This window comes from Belonocnema kinseyi, chromosome 9, assembly GCF_010883055.1.
Source record: "Belonocnema kinseyi isolate 2016_QV_RU_SX_M_011 chromosome 9, B_treatae_v1, whole genome shotgun sequence".
Classification (NCBI taxonomy): Eukaryota; Metazoa; Arthropoda; class Insecta; order Hymenoptera; family Cynipidae; genus Belonocnema; species Belonocnema kinseyi.
The window spans coordinates 109782412-109808699 of record NC_046665.1 but is presented as its reverse complement, the minus strand read 5'-3'; the positions used below and the strand labels follow the sequence as shown (position 1 = coordinate 109808699).

Sequence of the window (26288 nt, the reverse complement as noted above, 5' to 3'; positions counted from 1 at the left end):
AAAAATTCATTTTAAATTTAAAATTTTTAAGCGTGCATTTCAATTTAAAGACGTGAACAATACAAATTAGAAGCGTTCAATATTGAAGACTTTTGATTAAAATATTTTTAGTTGGTCAACTGTGAATATAAATTAATTAATGATTTTTTAAATTGAATTAGACTTTAAGATTTAAAAAGTAAATAGTAATTGATTGTAGAAAACGATTCGGAAGGTCTTATAACTTTGAAAAATCTAAACGTGCGATTGAAACTTTATCAAATATTTTTAATTTTAAAATAACTTCAAAATAATATATTTATAATTAAAAACTTTTATTAAATTTCAAATATAATTTCAGTCTACAATATTCCATTTTTATAACATGCAATTTGAAATTTTTCAATTAAGAAAAACAACAGTTATTGAAAAATTAAAAATGATTTTTCATTTGAATAAACTAATTTTAAGAGAATATTTAAAAAGATTTATAAAGATTATAAAATTTTCGAAAAGGAATGTGGAAAATTTTAAGAAAATTTCTTTAATTTAGGAGAAATAAAAAAAAATTAATTTGAAAAAATGTAAAACAACATTTAGATGTTTCAAGATTTTAAAATAAAATGTCAAATTATTTTAAGGATTTAGAAAAATTTTTAAATAAAAATAATTTAACTTTTAATTTGGAAACGGGAATTTTTCCAATTTTAACGAATTCCGAGCTAGTGCTGGAAATTTTTGAAAAGGACCAAAATTATGAATTGGAACAGGAGCTTTTTCCAAGGAATTTAAATTCTGAGTTGAAACTGGCATTTATCCAAAAGCATTATAATTTTTCGTGGAAGATGTATTTTTAAAATTTAAATAAATTTCGAGCTGGAACAATGAATTTTTTGAAAGAATGAATTCTAATTCTAAGTTACACAAGGAATTTTCAATTTTTTACCAATTTTGAATTGGTACTGGAATTTATCCAAGAGAATAACAATCTGAATTGATAATCGAATTCTTAGTTGAAATGGAGAATTTTCGTAAATAATTTAAATTCTTGATTTGAACAGGGATTTTTTTCAAACGAATTTCATTTCTGATTTGAAATGAAGAATTTTCTTAAAGAATTTATATTCTGGAATTGAACTGGGAAATTTTCATTTCTGACCAATTGTGAGCTAGAATTGAAGTTTATCCGGCAGAATAATAATTTTTAACGGTAATTTGAATTTTTCAAACAAAATTCTTATTCTTTGTTAAAGCGAGGCATTTTCGAAAAAAATTTAAATTATAAATTTGAACAGGGAATTTTACAAAAATTTATAATTCTTGTAATTAGTTGAAATGAAGAATTTTCGAAAAGAATAAAAATTCATGATTTCAAAAGGGAATTTTTCTAAAAGAATTAAAATTTTGGATTTAAAATGGAATTTTCAATTTTTAACCAATTCTGAGCTGGAATTAGAATTTAAAATTGCTCTAAAGGGAATAATTTTGATCATTTTTTAATTCATTGATTGGTTCTTCAATTTAAGCATTGAAAATGATCACGTGGATTTATATTTTTAGAACTGAATCTGAATCTTTGAATTCTACAGTTTATAAAAGTTTAAATTTTTTATTCTTATTGAGCATTTGAATACAAAATTATAAAACAAATTTTCAACTTCAATTTTCAAAGTTTAAAATTTAAGAGTTTGACTTTGAGTGCTTCAATTTGCAGTTCAGTTTTTAATACTTCGAATCGAACATTTTTTAGATTTAGTGTACGATTTTTTTAATTTCAATGACTAAAAAATGTTTGTGAATCGGGAATTTTTTTTCTTTGTTCAAAACTGCCACCCTGTTCAAAATCTTTGGAATTTATAGTATCTATTATCTAAAATAATAGAAAACCAAGAACCAGGCTGGCCTCTGGATCTTTGAAATTATTGAATTTATTTTTTATCCGGGAATTTTACAAATTTGTAAAGAAAAAAAAAATTTTCTCCAAGTTTGTCTTCAACAGTTTTTTAAATAATAAGTTTAATTTTTATCCTTTTCAATTATGCTATCATTCAGATTGCAGTGCGTAATTTCAAAATATTTCACTTACAAATTTTCCATTTTGGATTTTAATTTTTCAGCGTGCATTTTTCACTCTAAGTATTGTAAATAGAGTGTTGAACTTGGAAAATAAAAAATTAGTGGCGTTTGAAATCGACAATTTTGGATAAAAAATCTTTTTAGTTGATCAAAAGTGAATATAAATTATAATATTTTTTGAAATTGAACTAAAAATTAAGGATTAACAAGTGAATAATAATTGATTTTACAAAGACGATTCGGAATTAATTCAAAATTTAAGAATTTCCAGAGTTTAACATTAAAAATGAAATTATTCCAATTGGAATTTTGAAATTCTTAATGCAGTTAAATAAATGTAATAAACAAATTTAGCAAATGAATGTAAACTCGCGATTGAAACTTTATAAACTATTTTTTATTTTTAAATAACTTCAAAATAATAATAAAATTTAAAATATTGTTTTAACCTAAAATTTGAAATTTTGTAATGAAAAAAAAAACACTGATTATTTAGACATATTTGATTGTTTCTTTAAAATCGGCAATTATAAATCAAATATTCAGAATAAACCAAACTAAACATTGATCATTACAATTTTAATTGTTCTATTTGAAAAAATTGAATTTACAAGTAAAATGATGAATTTTAATGTATAATAAATATGGAACATCCATAATTCCTAGAAAAAATTCAACTAAATTGAAGAGATATTTAGAAAATTTTTGCAGTTTTTGTACAAAAAATTTAGAAGCTTTTTAAGAATTATGATAGGCTTCATCAAAAGAATAAAAACATTTTCTTGAAATTCCTAGAAAAATTAAAAATGACTTATCATTGTGAAGGAATAATTATAAGAGAATATTTAAAAAGATTTCCAAAATTGGCATAAAATATTTTTCATTTCGCAGGATTAAAAAACAATTAAGAAGTATTCGAATCATTATAAAAGATATTTAGAAGTTCTGAAAAATTTCAAAAATAATTGAAAATTTTAATAGATGTTTCGAGATTTTTAAATAAAGTTTAGAAAATTTTTAAAGGATTTGCAAACTATTTAAAATTAAAATAATTTAACTTTTATTTCAGTTTATGACAAAAATTTAATCGTACAATTTTTGATATATCTAGTTAAAATGAATTGGAACTCAGTTTTTTTTTACTTTAAATGCAAAATTTTTTAGATTTATAGGTCGAATTAGAATATTTACACAATCAAACTGTTGTATTTTTTATTTAAAAAAACAACATTTTTGCCGAAAAATATTAACATTTTTTAAAATAATAATTTCAATTTCTGACGAAAAATACTAATATCCCAAATTCATCATGTTTTTAAATTTTATTATTAAAAAAAAATGATTGGTTTGAAATTTAATGATTTTTGGTTTGAAAATACCAATTTTGTATAAAATAAGTCAACATAACCTAAACTCGTTGCAAATTTGTAATTTTTCATTGAAATTTAGTTATTTTTGTTTAAAATAACACATTTCAACAGAAAAACCTTCATTTTCATAAAACTGTTGAAAAATTGCAAATCTTGATCGACCTATAATGATTTTTGTTTTTGCAAATATCAATTTATGGTGGCAACACTAACATAACCTAAATTACTTAAAAATTTTAAATCTTTTTTGAAATTAAAAATATATATATTAAAAATACCATTATCTGACGAAAATACTAACATTTTCAAAAATTGGTTAACAGATTCTAAATTTTGTTTAAAATTATAATGAATTTTCTTCCAAAATACCAATTTTTGTTGTAAAATGCTGAGATAACTTAAAATTGTTAAAAAAAAATTTTTTATTCTAGCGATTTAAAAATAATAATTTAAATTAATGGCGAAAAACACTTACATGATCCGAAAACGATTAATCTTGTAAATTTTATTCTTATAAACAAAAATATAGCCCAACATAACCTAAACTTGTTGACGAACATAATCCAAAATTACAAAAAATTCTTAATCTTTTTTAAAGTGTAAATATTTTTGTTTGCAAATACCAATTTTTGGTGAAAAATGCTAACATAACCTAAAATGGTTCAAAGTTGCGACATAACCTAAAATTGTTAAAATTTATTAATCTTCATTGAAGTAAAATTTTTGTTTGCTAACTAAAAATACGAATTTTTGACAAAAAAACATTTACAAAATCCAAAAAAAATGTAAAAGTGTTATAAATCGTGTTCAAACTTTAATCAGTTCTGTTTTAAAATACCATTTTTTCGTGTAAAACGCACAGCGTGCCCTGAAATTTCAGAAATTTATTAATCTTCCTTGAAATATGTTTTTATATAAAAAAAACCCAATTTGCGATGAAAGGCACTAACATAATCCAAAATCGTTAGAAGATTCAAAATATGTTTCAAGTCGTAATGATTTTTGTTTTAAAAAAACTGATTTCCTGTGCAAAAGATTAATATAACCTGAAACTGTTAAAAATTGCAAATATTGTTCAGGCTAATGATTTTTGTTTTAAAATGCAAATTTTTGTTGTAAAACGGTAACCTAACCTGAAATTGTTAAAAGTTGTAAATCCTTTTTAAAATCTGTTTTAAAACGAAAAAATTAAAATAGAAGTTTTCATCGAAAAATGCTAACAAATATTTCGAAATTGTTACAAAATTCTGAATCTTGTTCAGTTTATAACGATTTTTGTTTTATAGTAATCTAAATTTATTTAAAATTATAAATCTATTTTAAAATCAAATGATTTTTGTTTTAAAAAAAAGAACATTTCAGGTGTAAAACGCTAGCGTAACCTTAAATGGTTGTAAATGGAGAATTTGGATGATTTTCGTTTGAAAATTCTGATTTCCAGTAAAAATAATTAACACAGCCTCAAAATTTAAACAATTTTAACTATCCTCCCAAACTTTATGATTTTATATTAAAATTCTTGTTTAAAATACTAGTTCCCGAATATATACATTTAAAAAAAAATCATTTTTCTTAATAAAGCGGATTATTTATAGATTTAATTTGAAAAGTTTGAAATTTAAGACAAAACAACGTCGAGTAACCAAAAGTCAATAAAGTTTTCAATATTGATGATTTCTAGTTTTATTTATTTGTATTTATTTATTATATAGGATTATTTTTATAATGTACAGATAAAATGTAATTTTATTTATTTAGATTATTATGTATTTATTATTCGATTTATTATTATTTATTTATTTTTATTAACACAGAAAGAGATTGTTTAAATGTTTTATGATCTCTTCCGGCATATTTTGAATTCTTGGAATTTCGTCATAAATTCCTTAGAATTAAATGACGTTAACGATAAAATATGCCGGAAGAGAAAATAAAAATCCGGGATATTTAGCCGGAAGACAATGTTTAAAGGCATTGTTTAAATTATAGAGCCTGATGTCAGAGATGGACGCGCGATATGGCATCATTCCGGAGGTATCCAAGTGTTGTGTGCACTTGCGACTAATAATAATTGTTAATTTTTATTTTGCACATTAATCCCGAAAGATTCGAGGCATATGAATATTTGATTACATCATTAATTTGATTCAAAAAAAGTTTTGATATAGTGATTCTGTAAACTCAAAATTATCACAAATAAAAATTCGGAAATGTAAAAAATTGTGGCAAATGGTTATTCGGAAAAATAAAAATGGGTGAAAATTGCAATTAAGAAAAATCAAGATTATGCTAAATAGAAATTGAAAAAAAAATAAAAATGAAGGAAAATAGAAATTTGGAATAATCAATATTATGGTAAATTGTTATTTGGAAAAATAAAAATGACTTTAAATGTTTATTTGCTTAAATAAAAAAATCAAATGGTTTTTTAGTGAAATAAAAATGATATCAAACAGAAATTAAAAATAATAGAAATTATGTCAAATAGTAATTTGGAAATGTAAAAATTATGGCAAATTGTTATTTGGAAAAATAAAAATGATGTAAAGCAAAATTTCAAAATAATAAAAATTACGTCAAATAGTAATTTGGAAATGTAAAAATAATCGCAAATGGTAGTTCGGAAATATTAAAAATTGAGAATTCGGATAAATAAAAATGATCTTAAATTGTTTTTCAGTTATACGAATTTCGGTAAAGTTAACATCAGGAACAATAAAATTTGACGAATATTCATACGCCTCAAGAAATTTTTTAAACGAGTCAAATTAAAAATGCAGTTTATTTGGCGTCTTGATATTATTATGCGATTAATGCCTATTAATACCGATTTAATATTTTCAAACTCAACTAGCAAAAGTTTGCAGGGCTTTTATTCACATTTTCTTCTTCAAACTTGTAATTTTCTTGATATTTTATATTTTCCTTCAAGCTCAAAGCATTCGCAGAGTGGTGTGTGATTTTGAAGCTCAACTATCTAATATTTCTATTGAATTCCACCTCTTTTTTTCAAGTCCTGGGTGGCCGTTGAACCGGGAAACCGGGAAATTTTTTGAGACCCGGAAAACCCGGGAAATGATAGTGAATTTATTTTTTGGCCGGGAATTTGACAAATATTTAGAAGAAAAATCTGTTTAATTTCGATTTCAACAGTTTTTTTCAAGTCATTAATTATTGAATGATCTTTTTCAATTGTGACATTATTCAGTTCGCAGTGCGTAATTCGAAAATCTTTTACTCAAAAAATTTTCCATTTCAGATTCTTATTTTGAAGCGTACATTTTTAATTAAAAATTGTTTTAAATGCAGTCTTGAAGACTTAAATGAGTAAAAAGTAAAAGCGTATGAAGTTGAAATTTTTGTTTAAAAAGAATTTTTATTTTGTCAACTTTAAATAATAAAAAATAAAAGATTTTTTAATGGGTATGGACTTTAAGTATTAAAAAGAGAATAATAATTGATTCGACAAAATCACTTCTAAATCAGTTCAAAATTGAGAGATTTCAGATTTTAACTTTAATAATTAAACTGTTTCAATTCGAAAGTCTTGATCATTAAAAAATGTAAATATCCCATTAAAACCTTATAAACTATTTTTAACAATATAAAATATTCAATTTTTAATTCACTCAACAAAAAAATTTAATTAAGACAAAGAACAATTATTTAACATTTAGCAATATTTGACTGTTTATTTTCGACGAGTAAATTCAAAAAATATTTAAAAGTAAACCATTTTAAACTTTCAATTTTACAATGTTAATCGTTCTTTTAAAAAAATTTATTTGTAAATTAAATTATTAAATTTCGATGTATAAATAACAATTGAACACCTAAGAAAATATTTGACTAATTTCAAGAAATATTTAGTAGTTTTGACAGGATTCAAAATTATTTAAAAACATTTTCAGTGATTTTAAATAATTTAAACGAAGTGTGTGTTCTGAGAAAGTTTGGCTATTTGTTTTCGGTGAAAATAGCCACAGCCTATATTAAAACAAAAACGTAGAGTTTTTTGTAGATTTAAAAAAAATAAATAAATGAGAAGCTTTTCAATAATTGTGAAGGGCTTCAAAGGATTAGAAACATTTTCTTCAGAATCATAGGAAATTTGAAAATGATTTTTCATTTTGAAAAATTAGTTTAAAGGAGTATTTGAAAAGATTTGAAATTTTTTTCGAAATTGCCAAAAAAGAATCTCGAAGACTTTAAGGGAATTTTGTTTAGTTTGCAAGATTTTCTCAAAATTGTAGGAAAAATTCGATTCATTTTAAAAGATATTTAAAAAATCGGAAAAAATTTAAAACAATTTCTAGATTTCTCAAGATTTTAAATTAAAATTTGAAGCTTTTCAAACATATTAAACAATATTTAAGATGAAAATAATTTAACTTATGATTTAAAAAGTGTTCAGTTAAAGAAAAACATAATGTAAATTTATAATTTTGGAATTAAATTTGAATCTTTGAAATCCACATCATATATAAGTTAAAAATTCCCAGTACGTTTTTATTTTTATTGAGCCTTCGAATACAAAATTTTTAACCTCAATTTTAAAAGTTTAAAATCCAAGGGTTCGACTTTGAGTGCTTTCATTTGTAATTTATTTTCTATAACGTCAAATGGAAAAATTTTCAGCTCTAGAGTTTTAATTTTTGAATTTTCTTAACCGTGAAAAATGTTTGCGAACATTTCTATAATTAAAACCGGCCACCCTGCAAAAGTCGCTCTCGAAAATTCTTCATTTTGCACCTCTCTACAGGAGCATCGTATGGAAATTGACGCGAGAGCCGGAACTTTCCAAGCTTTTGAGCTTTTCGGTCAGCAGCTCTTGCAATCAAGCCATTACGCGAGCGTTGAAATCCAGGAAAAACTGGAATCCATGTCCGAGGCTCGCCAGGAACTCGAGAAGGCCTGGATCCAGCGTCGCATGCAGTTGGACCAAAACCTGGAACTCCAGCTTTTCTGCCGCGATTGCGAACAAGCCGAGAACTGGATGAGTGCCCGCGAGGCTTTCCTTAGCAGCGCCGACACGGTCGACAGTTCCGACAATGTTGAAGCTCTCATCAAGAAACACGAGGACTTTGACAAAGCCATCAATGCCCACGAAGAGAAGATTGCTGCGCTTCAAACTTTGGCGGATCAGCTGATCGCAGCCGAGCATTACGCCTCCAAGCCAATTGATGACAGACGCTGTCAAGTTTTGGATCGCTGGCGACACTTGAAAGACGCCCTCATCGAGAAGCGATCGAAACTTGGCGAATCGCAAACTCTTCAGCAATTCTCGCGCGACGCTGATGAAATGGAGAACTGGATCGCCGAGAAACTGCAACTTGCGACTGAGGAAAACTACAAAGACCCGGCCAATATTCAGTCGAAACATCAGAAGCACCAGGCCTTTGAAGCCGAGTTGGCAGCCAATGCTGACCGGATCCAGTCAGTGCTGGCGATGGGTGGAAATCTGATTGAGAAGCGTCAGTGTGCCGGTTCAGAGGATGCGGTTCAGAAACGCCTTGCTTCAATTGCCGACCAGTGGGAGTATCTCACCCAGAAAACCACCGAGAAATCAATGAAATTGAAGGAGGCGAACAAGCAGAGAACCTACATTGCAGCCGTTAAGGATTTGGACTTTTGGCTCGGAGAAGTCGAATCGCTCTTGACGTCGGAGGACGCAGGAAAGGATCTGGCATCCGTGCAAAACTTGATGAAGAAGCACCAGCTTGTCGAGGCGGACATCCAGGCTCACGAGGAGAGAATCAAGGACATGAACTCGCAGGCGGATTCCTTGATTGAGAGTGGACAATTTGATGCGGCCGGTATTCAGGAGAAGCGACAGAGTATCAACGAGAGATACGAGAGAATCAGAAACCTGGCGGCTCACAGACAAGCGCGACTCAATGAGGCAAACACACTTCATCAGTTCTTCCGCGATATTGCAGATGAAGAGTCCTGGATCAAGGAGAAGAAGCTGCTCGTCGGCTCCGACGATTACGGTCGCGATCTCACCGGAGTTCAAAATCTGAAGAAGAAACACAAGCGTTTGGAGGCGGAACTTGGCAGTCACGAGCCGGCCATCCAAGCAGTGCAAGAGGCTGGAGAGAAACTGATGGATGTTTCGAATCTTGGCGTTCCGGAGATTGAGCAGCGTCTGAAACTCTTGAATCAAGCCTGGGCTGAGCTGAAACAACTCGCGGCAAACAGAGGACAGAAGCTTGACGAGTCGCTGACTTATCAGCAATTCTTGGCCAAGGTTGAAGAGGAGGAAGCCTGGATCACGGAGAAACAGCAGCTGCTCTCGGTTGAGGATTACGGTGACACGATGGCGGCAGTTCAGGGTCTCTTGAAGAAACACGACGCCTTCGAGACGGATTTCGCGGCTCATGGAGACCGCTGCAAGGACATTTGTGAAGCGGGAGAGGCGCTGATTAAAGCTGGCAATCATCGGGCTGATTCTATCGGTCAACGATGCAATCAACTCCGGAATAAACTGGAACAGCTTGGATCTCTCGCTGCGAGGCGGAAGACTCGTCTCAATGACAATTCCGCCTATCTTCAATTCATGTGGAAGGCGGATGTTGTCGAGTCCTGGATCGCTGACAAGGAGACTCATGTTCGCTCGGAAGAATTTGGTCGCGATTTGTCGACTGTTCAGACCCTATTGACGAAACAGGAGACCTTTGATGCCGGCCTTCATGCTTTCGAGCACGAGGGAATACAAAATATCACGACCCTGAAGGAGATGCTGGTGGACGCTGGTCACGATCAGACTCCCAGTATTCAGAAACGTCACGCCGATGTGATTGCTCGTTGGCAGAAACTGTTGGCCGATTCCGACGCGCGGAAGCAGCGCTTGTTGAGAATGCAGGATCAGTTCCGGCAGATTGAGGAGCTGTATCTGACCTTTGCGAAGAAGGCTTCCGCCTTTAATTCCTGGTTCGAGAATGCCGAGGAGGACTTGACGGATCCCGTGCGCTGCAACAGTATCGAGGAGATTCGAGCCTTGCGTGAGGCTCATGCCCAATTCCAGGCGAGTCTCTCGTCAGCCGAGGCGGATTTCCAGGCTTTGGCGGCCCTTGACAGGCAAATCAAGAGCTTCAATGTCGGGCCAAATCCCTACACTTGGTTCACGATGGAGGCTCTCGAGGATACCTGGAGGAATCTGCAGAAGATCATCAAGGAGAGGGATGTGGAGCTGGCGAAGGAGGCTCAGCGCCAGGAGGAGAATGACAAGTTGAGGAAGGAGTTTGCCAAGCATGCGAATGCGTTCCATCAGTGGCTGGCGGACACGCGAACCTCAATGATGGAGGGTTCCGGCTCGTTGGAGCAGCAGTTGGAAGCGACGAAGAAGAAGACCCAGGAAGTGCGGGCTCGACGGCAGGATCTGAAGAAGATTGAGGATCTGGGGGCGATTTTGGAGGAGCACTTGATTCTCGATAATCGGTATACGGAGCACAGTACTGTGGGTTTGGCGCAGCAGTGGGATCAGTTGGATCAGCTGGGCATGAGAATGCAGCACAATTTGGAGCAGCAGATTCAAGCGCGCAATCAATCGGGCGTGAGTGAGGACGCTCTCAAGGAGTTCTCGATGATGTTCAAGCATTTTGACAAGGACAAGAGTGGACGATTGAATCATCAGGAATTCAAGTCCTGTCTGAGGGCGCTTGGATACGATCTTCCCATGGTGGAAGAGGGACAGCCTGATCCGGAATTTGAAAATATTCTAGGTGAGTTTTGATTTTATGGAATGTTTTTTTTTTTAGGTTTATGGTAAATATAAAGGATTTTGTCACAAAGACAATTAGGTCAATCTTCTCGAGATAAAATTACTTTTTTTTTTTTTTAATTACAGGATCATTTTATTCCACTTTTCTTTTCAGTAAATTAAAATAGGACCCAGGGGTTAAACTATATTGAATTTAGGCCTAAAAGTATTTCTCAATTTTCTTGAATTACTTTTAATTCATCCTGGATTCTTTGGAATTTTCTTCAAGTCGACTGAAATGTATAAATTTTTTTTTGGATTTAAACAATGTTGCTCTATTCATTTGAATTAGTTTAAATTCCCTCTGATTTTGCGAAAATTAATGGCATGTTTTGAATTTTAAATATTTTTGTTAAATTCATTTCAATTCATAGGTTTTACAAAGATTTAAAAATATTTCAATGACCTCAACTATATTGGACGCAAGAGAGAGAAATAGTTCATAAAAATGTCTATGAATTAAATGATTTTAAGACGATTAAAAAAATTACAATACATTTTTTGAGCTGTGAAAAAAATTCAAAGACCTTAACTATACTGGAATCAACAGAGAAAAAGAATTAACAAAAAATGCAAAGATCTCAGGAAGATTTCAAAGATTGCAGAATATATTTGGAGATTTCGAAGGATTTAAAAAGATTTCAAAAATGTTGAAATATACTGGAAGCAAGAGAGGAAAAGAATTCACAGATTTCAAATTTTACCAAAATCAATGGAATTCTTAGGGAATTCAACCAGAATTCTTATTAATTGATCATAAATTATTTTCAATTCTTTTAAAATTTTAGTAAAATCAATGTACTATTTTGGGTTTCAAAATTTGTGTTCAATTCATTTAGATCCGTTTAAATTCCGCCTCAATTCTTATTAATTTATCATGAATTCCTTTTAACTCTTTTGAATTCATTTTAGTTCACTCAAATGTTTCTGGAAACAATAGAATATTGTGGATTATATAAACTTTGTTCAATGAATTAAATTTTGTTTGGAATTCAGCCTCAATTCTTATTAATGTATCCTGAATTCCTTTTAAGTCTTTTGAATTCTGTTCAGTTCACTCAAATTTTTCTAGAAACAATAGAATGTTGTGGATTATAAAAACTTTGTTCAATTCATTAAGCTTGGTTTGGAATTCAGCCTGAATTCTTATTAATTTATTCTGATTTCCTTTGAAGTCTTTTGAATTCTGTTTAGTTCACTCAAATTTTTCTGGAAATAATAGAATATTGTGGATTATAAAAACTTTGTTTAATTAATGAAATTTTGTTTGGAATTCAGCCTGAATTCTTATTAATGTATCCTAATTTCCTTTTAAGCCTTTTGAATTCTGTTCAGTTCGCTCAATTTTTTCTAGAAACAATAGAATGTTGTGGATTATAAAAATTTGTTCAATTCATTAAGCTTGGTTTGGAATTCAGCCTGAATTCTTATTAATGTATCCTGATTTCCTTTTAAGCCTTTTGAATTCTGTTCAGTTCGCTCAATTTTTTCTAGAAACAATAGAATATTGTGGATTATAAAAACTTTGTTCAATTCATTAAAATTTGTTTGGAATTCAGTCTGAATTCTTATTAATGTATCCTGAATGCTTTAAAAATATTTTTAAATATTTTTAATTCACTTCAATTTTACTAAACTAAGTGGGATGTTTTGGATGGAAAATTTTTGTTAAATTAATTTAAATACGTTTGAAGTTCAGCCTGAATTCTTAATTATTAATCTGTATTCCTTTAAATTATCTTGAATTATTTTTAATTCTCTCAAATTTTATTAAAATCAGTGCACTATTTTGGAGTTCAAATTTTTTTTTTCAATTTGTTTAGATTCGTTTGGAATTCAGCCTGAATTTTTATTAATTTATCCCGGAATTTTAATTCTCTTGAATTATTTTTAACTCACTCGAATTTTACTAAAATCAATTAAATATTTTGAATTAAAAAAATATGGTTTAATTCTTTTTAATTACTATAATTATTTTTAATTCAGTCAAATCTTACTAAAATGAATGGAATATTTTGTATTTCTAAATTTGTGTTCAATTAATTAAAATTCGTTAGGATTTTTTTCATTCGTTTTATTTTATTTTTTATTTTGACGGAAGTCTTCAAAACTGACCTTGAATTTTTTCAAATTTACTTTAAATTAAACGAATTCAATTTATTTTTTTTAGTATCCTTATTTTGTTTGCAATTTCCTTTCATTTTTTTTTTAATTTCATCGAATTCTTTTCATTTCAACGAAACTCCTCCAAATTCATTCGAATTTTATTTAGTTTCTTTTCACCTTCAAATTTATAATTAAGAAAAGAGCATATTTGAATATTTAGCAGCATTTGATTTTTTATTTAAAAGTAGCAAAATTATAATTAAAATATTTAAAACTGAAAAATGTAATTGGTTCATTACATTTTCTTAAAATTTGTACATTCAGTTATTGAATTTTCATGTACAAATAACAATTGAAGAATTATTTATTTGAATTTATTCAAAAATTAAAATAATTGAGCTTTTAATTTAAAAAGTATTAGCTTTAAAAAAATTCTAATCGTTAACAATTTAAAATAATAATTAATTTGCATTTCAATTTCGTTTACTTCAAATAAAACAATTTCCAGCTTCAAGAATTAAAATTTTCCAATTTCTTGGAAATTAAAGTACGAAATCTTTCTTTTCTTACTTTGTAATCGTTTATTTTTCAATTTAAAGGATTTTAAATATAGTTTTGAAGGCTTGAACAATTAATTATAACTGAAATCTCTTATATTTTTATGAAATATTTTTAAATCTCAAAAGATTGTTTGAAATCTTTGTAAAATCTATGGAATATTTTTGAATTATGATATTTTTTGTACATTCTTTTTTCTCTTTTTCCAGTATATTTTTATCATATTTGAAATATTTTAAAAATCTATCAAATAATTTGGATTTTTTAAAATATGTTTGTAAATTCTTTTTTTCTGGTTTCCAGTACAGTTATCATCTTTGAAATCTTTTGAAATCGCAAAAGATTTCTCAAAATGTTTGTAAAATCCATGGAATGTTTCGGAATTTTAAAAATATTTTTGTAAATTATTGTTTCTCTTGTTTCTAGTATCTTTTTATCATCTTTGAAATCTTTGTCAAATCTTTCAAATATTTCGGATTTTTTAAATATGTTTGTAAATTAGTTTTTTCTCTTTCCAGTATAGTTATCATCTTTGAAATATTACGAAATGTTAAAAGATTTCTCGAAATCTTTGTCAGATATATGGAATATTTTTGAATTATGATATATTTTTGTACATTCTTTTTCTCTTTTTTCCAGTATATTTTTATCATATTTGAAATATTTTAAAAATCTATCAAATAATTTGGATTTTTTAAAATATGTTTGTAAATTCTTTTTTTCTGGTTTCCAGTACAGTTATCATCTTTGAAATCTTTTGAAATCGCAAAAGATTTTTCAAAATGTTTGTAAAATCCATGGAATGTTTCGGAATTTTAAAAATATTTTTGTAAATTATTTTTTCTCTTGTTTCTAGTATATTTTTATCATATTTGAAATATTTTAAAAATCTATCAAATATTTCGGATTTTTTAAAATATGTTTGTAAATTCTTTTTTTCTGGTTTCCAGTACAGTTATCATCTTTGAAATCTTTTGAAATCGCAAAAGATTTCTCGAAATCTTTGTAAAATCCATGGAATGTTTCGGAATTTTTAAAATATTTTTGTAAATTATTGTTTCTCTTGTTTCCAGTATCCTTTGATCATCTTTGAAAACTTTTGAAATTTTAGAAGATTTCTTGAAATCTTTGTAAAATCTATGAAATATTTCTGAAATCTTTGACATTTTTATATATATTTTTCTTGTTTCCAGTTGTTTCCATTAAATTTTTATCATCTTTGAAATCTTTTGAAATCTTAAAAGATTTCTTGTAATCTCAAAAGATTTCTTGAAATCTTTGTAAAATCTATGCAATATTTCTGAATTTTTAAATATTTTTATCATATTTTTAAAATCTATCAAATATTTAGGATTTTTTAAATATGTTCGTAAATTATTTTTGTCTGTTTCCAGTATAGTTTTCATGTTTAAAATCTTTGTAAAATCTATAATATATTTCGGATTTTTAAAATATTTTTGTAAATTTTTTTTTTTCTTGTTTTCAGTATATTTTTATCGTCTTTGAAATCCTTTGAAATTTTAAAAGATTTCTTGAAGTTTTTGTAAAATCTATTAAATATTTCTGAAATCTTTGACATTTTTATGAATTTTTTTTTCTTGTCCAGGTGTTTCCATTATATTTTTATCATCTTTGAAATCTTTGTAAAATCTATTAAATATTTCTGAATTTTTAAATATTTTTGTACATTCATTTTTCTCTTGTTTCCAGTATATTTTTATCATATTTTTAATATTTTAAAAATCTATCAAATATTTCGGATTTTTTAAATATGTTTGTAGATTATTCTGGTCTGTTTCCAGTATAGTTTTCATATTTGAAATCTTTGTAAAATCTATAATATATTTCGGATTTTTAAAATATTTTTGTAAATTATTTTTTATCTTGTTTCCAGTATATTTTTATCGTCTTTGAAATCCTTTGAAATTTTAAAAGATTTCTTGAAGTTTTTGTAAAATCTATTAAATATTTCTGAAATCTTTGACATTTTTATGAATTTTTTTTTCTTGTCCAGGTGTTTCCATTATATTTTTATCATCTTTGAAATCTTTGTAAAATCTATTAAATATTTCTGAATTTTTAAATATTTTTGTACATTCATTTTTCTCTTGTTTCCAGTATATTTTTATCATATTTTTAATATTTTTAAAATCTATCAAATATTTCGTATTTTTTAAATATGTTTGTAAATTATTTTTGTCTGTTTCCAGTATAGTTTTCATATTTAAAATCTTTGTAAAATCTATAATATATTTCGGATTTTTAAAATATTTTTGTAAATTATTTTTTTTCTTGTTTTCAGTATATTTTTATCGTCTTTGAAATCCTTTGAAATTTTAATAAATTTCTTGACATTTTTGTAAAATCTATGAAATATTTCTGAAATCTTTGACATTTTTATAAATTTTTTCTTTCTTTCTTTGAGTATATCTTTAAAATCTTTTTATAAATTACAAAAATTTTAATTTTCTAATTTTTGTAAGTTTTTAGTTTAATTTAACATTAATCTAAGATTTTTGAGACATAAATCCTCATTTATAATTTTTTTTTTAATTGACTTGGGATTTTCTTTTGCAGATATCGTCGATCCAAACAGGGACGGTTTCGTTTCGCTTCAAGAGTACATGGCTTTCATGATCAGCAAGGAGACCGAAAATGTTCAGAGTTCAGAGGAAATAGAAAATGCATTCCGGGCAATTACAGCAGCAGACCGTCCTTATGTCACCAAGGAGGAATTATATGCTGTAAGTTGATTCACTTTCTCTTGAAATCACAAAAAACTCTTTTAAAATCTTTAATTAAGGTGCCAGAAAAAATTAATCGCATTATTTTGATACATTTTTCAAAAATGCTTATATTAGACAAGTTCTAATTAGAAGTTTCTGAAATTTAAACATTTTATTTTGAAAATGTTTTTCAATCGAATTAAATTAAATTGAAGTTTTTATAATTAGGTAATTTCAAATTTAAGTCTTTAAAATTCAAGAATTTTGTTTTAAAAGTTTTAAAAACGGAACCCCGTAAAATTTAAGAATATTTTAATTTACAAAAACAGCTGATCGATTCGGAATCTGAGACTTTTAAATTTAATGATTGAATAAATAATTTTGAACGATTTAATTTCTCGATCGTAGTTTAAACGCTTTTCAGTTTTAAACTAAGTTCTGAATCGTTAAATTTGTAAGGCTTTATAGTTAAATTTTTGTCTTTTTAAGTGTTTCTAATTATGAATCAATAAAATTATTTCATTTTCAACGTTTTTATAATTACTAGAAAATAAAAACGCGCGCTGCGTGCGCGATTATTTCTTTTTGTCTCACGTAATTTTTAAATTGAAATGTAAAATTAATGATCACACGACACTTTAGTGATTCATACTATCTTTATCAAAAATAATAAAAAAAACAAGGACAATATTTTTGATAATATGTTGGATTTTTTATCAAAAACACCAATTTAATGCGGAAAATATTGATAAAATATATTATTGTTCAAATATTGTAAATATTCTTTGAAATCTAATAATTTTTTTATAAACAATATCAATTTTAGACTGAAAATCCCTAAAAAAACAAGAAAATTAATGAAGATCGTTAATATTTTTTGAAATCCAATTTGATAAATTAAGAACACCAATTTTCAACGAAACATATTAAACTTGTATCAAAATTATTTCAAGAATGAAAATTATAACTATTTTCGTTTGAAAATATCAGTATTTGGTGTCAAACGCTAACATAACCTAAAATTGTTTAAAATTATTAAGCTTCTTTAAAATCTAAGGGTTTTTAACAAATTAAAAATATCAATTTCCAACGAAAAGTCCTAATCTAATGTCAAATTATTAAAAGATTCTAAATCTTTCTGAAATTATGATGAATTTGTTTGATAATACATTTGAAATTTTTCAAGCGTGTAAATTTTATTATTTCAAACCCAAATCACTGGATTTAAATCTTATAATTTTTGGTTTAAAAATACAAATTTCCGATGTTAACCGAGAACATAACCTTAAATTGTTCAAAAGTTGTGAAATCTTCTTTGAAAATTATTTAAAAATTTTTAAATACCAATTTTCGACGCAAAACATAAACAAAATCCAAAGATTTAAAAATGTTCTGAATCTTGATCAAATTATAAATTTATTTTTAAAAAATTTCCAAATCTAATGGTTTTTGTTTTAAAAAACCTATTTACTGTGAAAAAATTAATACATTTTAAAATTGATGTGTGAAAAAATTTAATACAACCAGAAACTGTTAAAACGTGGCAAATCTTATTGTTCAAACTATAATAATTTTTGTTTTCAAATACCAATTTTGGCGTCAAAAGCTGATGTAACCTAAAATTGTTTTAAATTATGAACCTTTGAAATCTAATGTTTAATGAAATTTAATGAAATCTAATTTTGTTTAAAATCCAGATTTTTTGTGTAAAACGCTAACGTAACATAAAATTTTTTTAAATTATTAAGCTTCTTTAAAATCTAAGGGTTTTTGACAAACTAAAAATATCAATTTCCAACGAAAAGTCCTAATCTAATGCCAAATTATTAAAAGATTCTGAATCTTTCTGAAATTATAATGAATTTGTTTGATAATACATTTGAAATTTTTCAAGCGTGTTTTTGCACTTTAATCATTTTTTATTAAAAATTCCCATTTCCAGTATAACGATTGAATACAACCAGAAACTGTTAAAATATTGCAAATCTTGTTGTCCAAAAAATAATAATTTTTGTTTCGAAATTCCACTTTTTTGCGTGAAAAGCAGACGTAACCTAAAATTGTTTCAAAATTATGAACCTTAAAAATCTAATGTTTTTGGTTTTAAAAACTCAATTTTAGGTCTAAAACGCTAAGATAACCTAAAATTGTTCAAAGTTATGCATCTTCTTTAAAATCAACGATAAAATAACCTAAAATGGTTTTTAGAAAATGTAAATCTTTGGGATCTAATTTTAAAAAAATAAATAAAAATACCAATTTCCGAGAAAAAATACTTAAATAATCCATAACAGGTGAAAGATTTCAAATCTAATCCAAAATATAAAATTGTTAACAATTTATGAGCCCTTAAAATCTAATGATTTTTGTTTTAAAAACCCTAATTTTTTGTCTAAATCGCTAACATAACCTACAATTGTTTAAAAAAATGTTAATCTTTAGAATCTCATTTTTTAAAGAAAAATACCAATTTCCAAGATAAAATACTAAAATAATCCAAAATTGTTCAAAGATTCTAAATCTCGTGCAAAATATAAAATTGTTTAAATATTTTGAACCTCTAAAATCTAATGATTTTTGTTTAAAAACGTCGATTTCCGGTAAAAAAAAAGATAATAAAATAAAAAATCGCCATTTGTTGAAAAACATTCAATTTTTGCAATCTAATAATTTGTGATTGAAAATAACCATTTCCGGTGTAAAATAATATAATAACCTAAAATTGTTGAAAGTTGGGAATCTTCTTTATAATCTAAGTTTTCAAATTAAAATTACCAATTTTCAACAAAAAATAGTAAAATAATCCAAAGATTCTAAATCTCGTGCAAAATATAAAATTGTTTAAATATTTTGAACCTCTAAAATCTAATGATTTTTGTTTAAAAACGTCAATTTCCGGTAAAAAAATATAATAAAATAAAAAATCGCCATTTGTTGAAAAACATTCAATTTTTGCAATCTAATAATTTGTGATTGAAAATAACCATTTCCGGTGTAAAATAATATCATAACCTAAAATTGTTGAAAATTGGGAATCTTCTTTATAATCTAAGTTTTCAAATTAAAAATACCAATTTTCAACAAAAAATAGTAAAATAATCCAAAGATTCTAAATCTCGTGCAAAATATAAAATTGTTTAAATATTTTGAACCTCTAAAATCTAATGATTTTTGTTTAAAAACGTCAATTTCCGGTAAAAAAAAAGATAATAAAATAAAAAATCGCCATTTGTTGAAAAACATTCAATTTTTGCAATCTAATAATTTGTGATTGAAAATAACCATTTCCGGTGTAAAATAATAACATAACCTAAAATTGTTAAAAGTTGTGAATCTTCTTTATAATCTAAGTTTTCAAATTAAAAATACCAATTTCCAACAAAAAATAGAAAAATAATCCAAAATTGTTCAAAGATTCTAAATCTGGTCCAAAATATAAAATTGTTTAAATATTTTGAACCTCTAAAATCTAATGATTTTTTATGTTAACAGCTTGTTTCTGTGAAAAAAGCTAATGATTTTTGTTTTAAAAATTATGAAACTTAGAATTGTTGAAAATTTTTATTTTTTTATTTGAATAATTTTTGTATTGCAAATACTTATTTCCAAATTAAAGCGCCAACATAAATTAAAAATATTGTAAAAATTAATAGATTTGAAAATTGAATTGAATGTGTTATTAGATTCAAAATTTTTTTGTATAAAATGCTAACATAACCTAAAGTTGTTGTAAGTTGTGCATCTTCTTTAAAATCTAATTTTTTAAATTAAAAATACAAATTTTCGATAAAAAAATACTAGAATAATTAAAAATTGTCCAAATATTCTAAGTCCTATTCAAATTATAAAATTTTGGTTCTAAATCCAGGATTTTTTGCGTACAACGATAACACAACCTAAAGCTCTTTAAAAAAATGTAAATCCTTAGAATATAATTTTTTTTTTTAAATATATCAACTTGCGACAAGTAATACTAAAATAATCAAAATTTTTCCGAAGATTCTAAATATTATCCAAGTGTACAGTTTTTAAAATATTAATCTTTAAAATCTATTTATTTTTGTTTATAAATATTTATTTCTTTAAAAAATGTTATGATAACCAGAAATTGTTAAAAATTGCAAGTGTTGTCTAAGCGTTAATGATTTTTATTTTAAAATACCAATTTTTACGTAAAACTTAAATTAAAAATTTTATAGCTTCAAAAAAATAATAAAATTTATTCTTTTAATCTCCAAAATTAATGTTCTTAAAATTAACTATTTTTTGAAAATTTTCATTAATGAAAATGTTTATATTAATTAATATTTTTAAGATTTATTTATTTTTATTAGCATTGTCAAAAATTGTTAAAATTTGTGAATCGTTTTTAACATCTGTTCTTTTTTTAATAATAATAAAAATATTGATTTCTTGTGAAAACCGGAAACTGTTATAATTTGAAAGTCTTATAAAAACAAAAATTGTTAACCTATTCCAGATCCTAAATCTTGGTCAAATTATAATGATTTTATTTCAAAATTATAATTTGGAATACTAATTTCCAGGGAAAAGCAGCATTGTAAAATATATATATAATAATTATAATAATTTATTAAATAATTTGTTGATGTAATTTAAATTAAAGAGAATCTGTATCGTTTTTTTTAGAAATGAAAATTTCATAAATTTTCAGTAGAAAAATCTATTATTAATTATTATGATTCTTAAGATTTTTAACCCGTAAACGGTACAATACTTTCTGGCCCCTGATAAAGGTACACTGGTGCGAATCTGGCTTTCAGTTTTCAACTTCGAATATAAAAAAGAAGATTGAAACTAGAAAAATCTTAAACACATGTTTTCGGTGTGAAATTTCCTGCTGAATGTAATGGTTCTATGAAAATGTGAATAATCATTAATTTTCCCCATGATAATTTGTTATAAATAAAGGGGCGTTTTTGAAAAAATCCTTTTTTTGGAAAAAATTTGCCATTTCTCCACATTTTATTCAAATTCATTAAACTTTGCGGGATTTTGCAGTTAAAAGAACACACAATCATGAAAAAATATTGTTTATGCCGAGAATGTGAATCTAGTATTTTTTCCGGTAGTTCAAAGTTGGGGTATTTTCAAATGCATGATTTACAGTTATAAAGAAAGGGAAATGAAAGTAGTGCGACAATTACATGAAAATCTTTTTATTTAGAATTTCTCTCGAATTTTTTCAACAACATGCGTAAAATTTTTGCAAAATGTATTGGAAATTATCATGAAAAATCGATAAATAACAAATAAATGTACATAAACAAACTTACATTCAACAAACCAACGAAATTCCTTTACTTGAGAACAATATTTAGAAATTCCAGCTCGCAACACTTTACCACACGTAAAAGGTACACAGGTGCTAATTCGCACCAATTTGATTTTCTCGTCCTTCTATCTCGGAGAGACCAACGAAGCTGAAACTAACTGGGCTGGGGCCTGAAACCTTGGGGTTCGGAGATATTTGTCGTGTTGGGGATAATCTCGTACAGCTGTCTATGATCAAATGCTACCAACTTTTTAAAAAACGATGGTGCGAATTCGCACCAGTGTGCCGTTTTGCGGTTTCACATTCTGATTAAAAGTGATTTTTATTTCATTTTTTTAAAATAGTATAATTTTCGAGACCACATACTTCAAATCAACCTTTTTTTCTAATTTAGCGGATTTTTGTTTTTTCGTTGATATCAAAACTTATTTTTACTTCTTATAAATTATTATAGATTTTTAGATAGGTCATGTTTTTAATATTATAGAACAATAATCTAGAGACGCGAACCCTAAAAAATAATGAAAGAACATAATATTAAATAAAATGTATGAATAAATATGAGTTATAATAAAAATATTGCTTTTCAGAACCTCACAAAAGAAATGGCGGATTACTGCGTGGCACGGATGAAGGCTTACGTCGATCCAAAAACGGAACGACCAATCACCGGGGCGCTGGATTACATAGAATTTACTCGCACCCTCTTCCAAAATTAATTATTATTACAAAAATTAATTATCATAAAAATTAATTATTATGCCCTACAAAAAAAATCGATTTAGAGCATCTTTCCTATCATATAATCAAGACTAATATTGCTTAATATTTGCACGACTAGTATTGGGTCCCAATCATCTGTCTGGGACGTTTTTTCATTTTTCTAGTGGAATTTTTCACGCCTTTTTTTGGCAGCTTATCGTATGCTTTTTATTAATATATTTATATCAAATATTTCAAATTTACTCACAGATGATAGAAGAAAAAAAGAAAAAGAGATGAAATATAAAACTGTTGGTTCCAGAAGAGATATTACTTATATTTGGGTTTATTTGCTTAATAAAGAGAAAGAATATAAATAAATTGGATAGAGTATTTTTTTATCCTGCACTCAATTTATTTATTTTTCAGGAAGATAAATTTAATCCGTTTTATTAATATGAAAAAATTTCGCATATAATATGGAATTTAAAGAGGTAAAATAGGAAAGAACACTCTTGAGTCAATTAATTTCTGTTTTTGAAAGAAATTTTGATTTTTTTTCTAGAATTTTTAAACCGAGAAATGTAATATTTAAGTTGATAATTATTAAATTAAATTTAAAAAATTTGGAATGCTTTTTTTTGGAAAAGTTCAGTTTTAAAGGTTTATAATTGAAATTTAAACAATTTTTAAGATTATAATTGAAGATTAAATAATTTGTCATGTTTCTACTTTAAAAGGATGTAATTATACACTTTGTAATGTTTAGTTCAATTTTGAAGATTTAGAATGGTGAATTCTGTAAGTTTAAATATTTAAAATTAAAAAATATTTAATGTGTGTAATCAAAAATGCTGCAATTTTGAATGATTTGGTTGGAATAATTAAATTTTGAACAATAAAAATTGAAAATTATTAACTTTCGAAGATTTAGAATTAAAATTAATTCAATTATACAAAACTAAAAGTGAAGATTCTTCTATTTTAACGATCCACAATTTGAAATTATTCAGTTTTTGAAATTTCCAATCTAGGACGAAATAATTTGTAATATTTCTACTTTAAAATTAAGTAATTATACACTTTTTTAATGCGTAGTGTAATTTTTTAGATTTACAATTCTTTATTTTTGAATATTTGCAATTAAAACGTATTTAATGTGTATAATCGAAAATGCTATAATTTTGAATGATTTTCTTCGAATAGTTAAATTTTGAATAATCAAAATTGAACATTACTCACTCTTGAAGATTTAAAATTGAAATTTATTTAATTTAGCATATTAAGAATAAAAAAATTTTCAAATTTAATAATCTACGATTTAAAGTTATTTAATTTTTAAGAATTCAAATCGAAGATTCGTTATTTTGTCATTTTGTGCTTAAAAATGATGTAATTGGATTTTGTTTTGTTTTGAAAATGTAGTTCAATTTTGAACATTTACAATGGAAAATTATTTAATTTTGAATATCCAAAATTAAGAATTATTCAATTCTGAAGATTTAGAATTGAAAATTGATCAATATGAACGATTTGGAATAAAAATATTTTTAATTGTTGCAATAGTTTAATTTTTAAGATTTCAAGTGGGAAATTATTTAATTTTAAATATTTGCAATTGAAGAATATTCAATGTTTATAATCGAGAATGATGCAATTTTGAATGATTTTTTTGGAATAGTTAAATTTTGAAGAATCAAAATTTAACATTATTCACCCTTGAAGATTTAAAATTGAAATTCATTCAACATTACAGATTTACAACGAAAAATTCTTCAAATTTAATGGTCTGGGATTTAAAATTATTCAATTTTTTGAATTTACAATCGAAAATTCATTAATTTGTCAATTTTGTACTTTAAAATGATATAATTGATTTTTTTAAATGTATAGTTCAAGTTTGATGATTTACAATGGAAAATTCTTTAATTTTGGAAGTTTAAAATCGAAAATTATTCAATTCTGAAGATTTATAATGAAAAATTATTCAATTTGGAAGATGAAGACCTGAAGATTCTTCAATATTAGTGATTTGAAATTAAACATTTTTTAAATTGTTGCAATAGTTTAATTTTTAAGATATTAAGTGGAAAATTATTTAATTTTAAATATTTGCAATTGAAGAATATTCAATGTTTATAATTGAAAATGATGCAATTTTGAGTGATTTTTTTGGAATAGTTCAGTTTTGAAGAATCAAAATTTAACATTCACTCTTGAAGATTCAAAATTGAAATTTATTCAATTTTACAGTTTTGCAATAAAAAATTCTTCAAAATTAATGATCTACGATTTTAAATTATTCAATTAAAAAAAAATTAAAATCGAAGATTTCATTATTTTGTCATTTTTGTGCTTAAAAGTGATGTAATTGGATTTTTTTTTTTTTTTTTTTTGAAAATGTTGTTCAATTTTGAAGATTTACAATGGAAATTTCTTTAATATTGAATACTTGAAATTGAAAAATATTCAATGTGCATAATTGAAAATAATGCTATTTTCAATTATTTTGTGGGAATAGTTCAATTTTGAAGATTTGAAATAAAGAATTATTCTCTTCTGAAGATTTAAAATTCCAAATTATTCAATTTTGAAGGTCTAGAATTGAAAATTATTTAATTTGCAAGATTTAGAATCGAGTATTCATTATTTTGTAATTTTTGTGCTTCAAAATGATCTAATTGGATGAAAGTGAAAAATTATTATTTTTAAATATTTGCAATTGAAGAATATTCAATGTTTACAATGGAAAATGATGCAATTTTGAGTGATTTTGTTCGAGTAGTTGAATTTTGATTCTTCAAAATTTTGAAGAATCAAAATTGAACATTATTAACTCTTGAAGATTTAAAATTGAAATTTATTTAATTTAACATATTCACAATAAAAATTTCTTCAAATTTAATAATCAACGATTTAAAATTATTCAATTTTTAAGAATTTAAATCGAAGATTCATTATTTTGTCATTTTTGTGCTTAAAAATGATGTAATTGCATTATTGTTAAATATGTACTTCAATTTTGGTTTACAATGGAAAATTCTTTAATTTTGGAAATTTAAAATCGAGAATTATTTAATTCTGAAGATTTAAAATTGAAAATTATTCAATTTGGAAGATTGAGAACTGAAGATTCTTCAATATCAACGATTTGAAATAAAAAATTTTTTAAATTGTTTCAATAGTTTAATTTTTAAGATTTCAAGTGGAACATTATTTAATTTTAAATATTTGCAATTGAAGAATATTTGATATTTACAATCGAAAATGATGCAATTTTGAGTGATTTTTTTGGAATAGTTCAATTTTGAAGAATCAAAATTGAACATGATTTCCCCTTGAAGATTTAAAGTTGAAAATTATTGAATTTTACAGATTTACAATAAAAATTTCTTCAAATTTAATAATCAACGATTTAAAATTATTCAATTTTTAAGAATTTAAATCGAACATTCGTTATTTTGTCATTGTTGTGCTTAAAAATCATGTAGTTGGATTTTTTTGAGTATGTAGTTCAATTTTTAAGATTTACAATGGAAAATTCTTTAATTTTGGAAATTTAAAATTGAGAATAATTCAATTCTGAAGATTTAGAATTGAAAATTATTAAATTTGGAAGATTGAGAACTAAAGATTCTTCATTATCAACAATTTGAAATTAATTATTTTACAAATTTTTTCAATAGTTTAAATTTTAAGATTATTATTTTATT

General features: G+C 25.8%; 1 protein-coding gene across 2 annotated transcripts in view; it reads left to right on the top strand.

Annotated features, from left to right (window-relative positions):
• The window catches only part of LOC117179517 (spectrin alpha chain), a 53154-nt gene extending 30202 nt beyond the window's left edge, over positions 1–22952 (top strand). Inside the window, exons 7-10 of one of the 2 annotated variants that reach the window (XM_033371397.1) lie at positions 5415–5459; positions 8188–11149; positions 16429–16595; positions 22464–22952. In XM_033371397.1, coding sequence (XP_033227288.1) covers positions 5415–5459; positions 8188–11149; positions 16429–16595; positions 22464–22592 — 3303 coding nt within the window. In that variant the 3' untranslated portion in view covers positions 22593–22952. The remainder of the gene's footprint in view (positions 1–5414; positions 5460–8187; positions 11150–16428; positions 16596–22463) is intronic. The other variant, XM_033371396.1, reaches the window with a different exon arrangement.
• The last annotated feature ends 3336 nt before the right edge of the window (positions 22953–26288 follow it).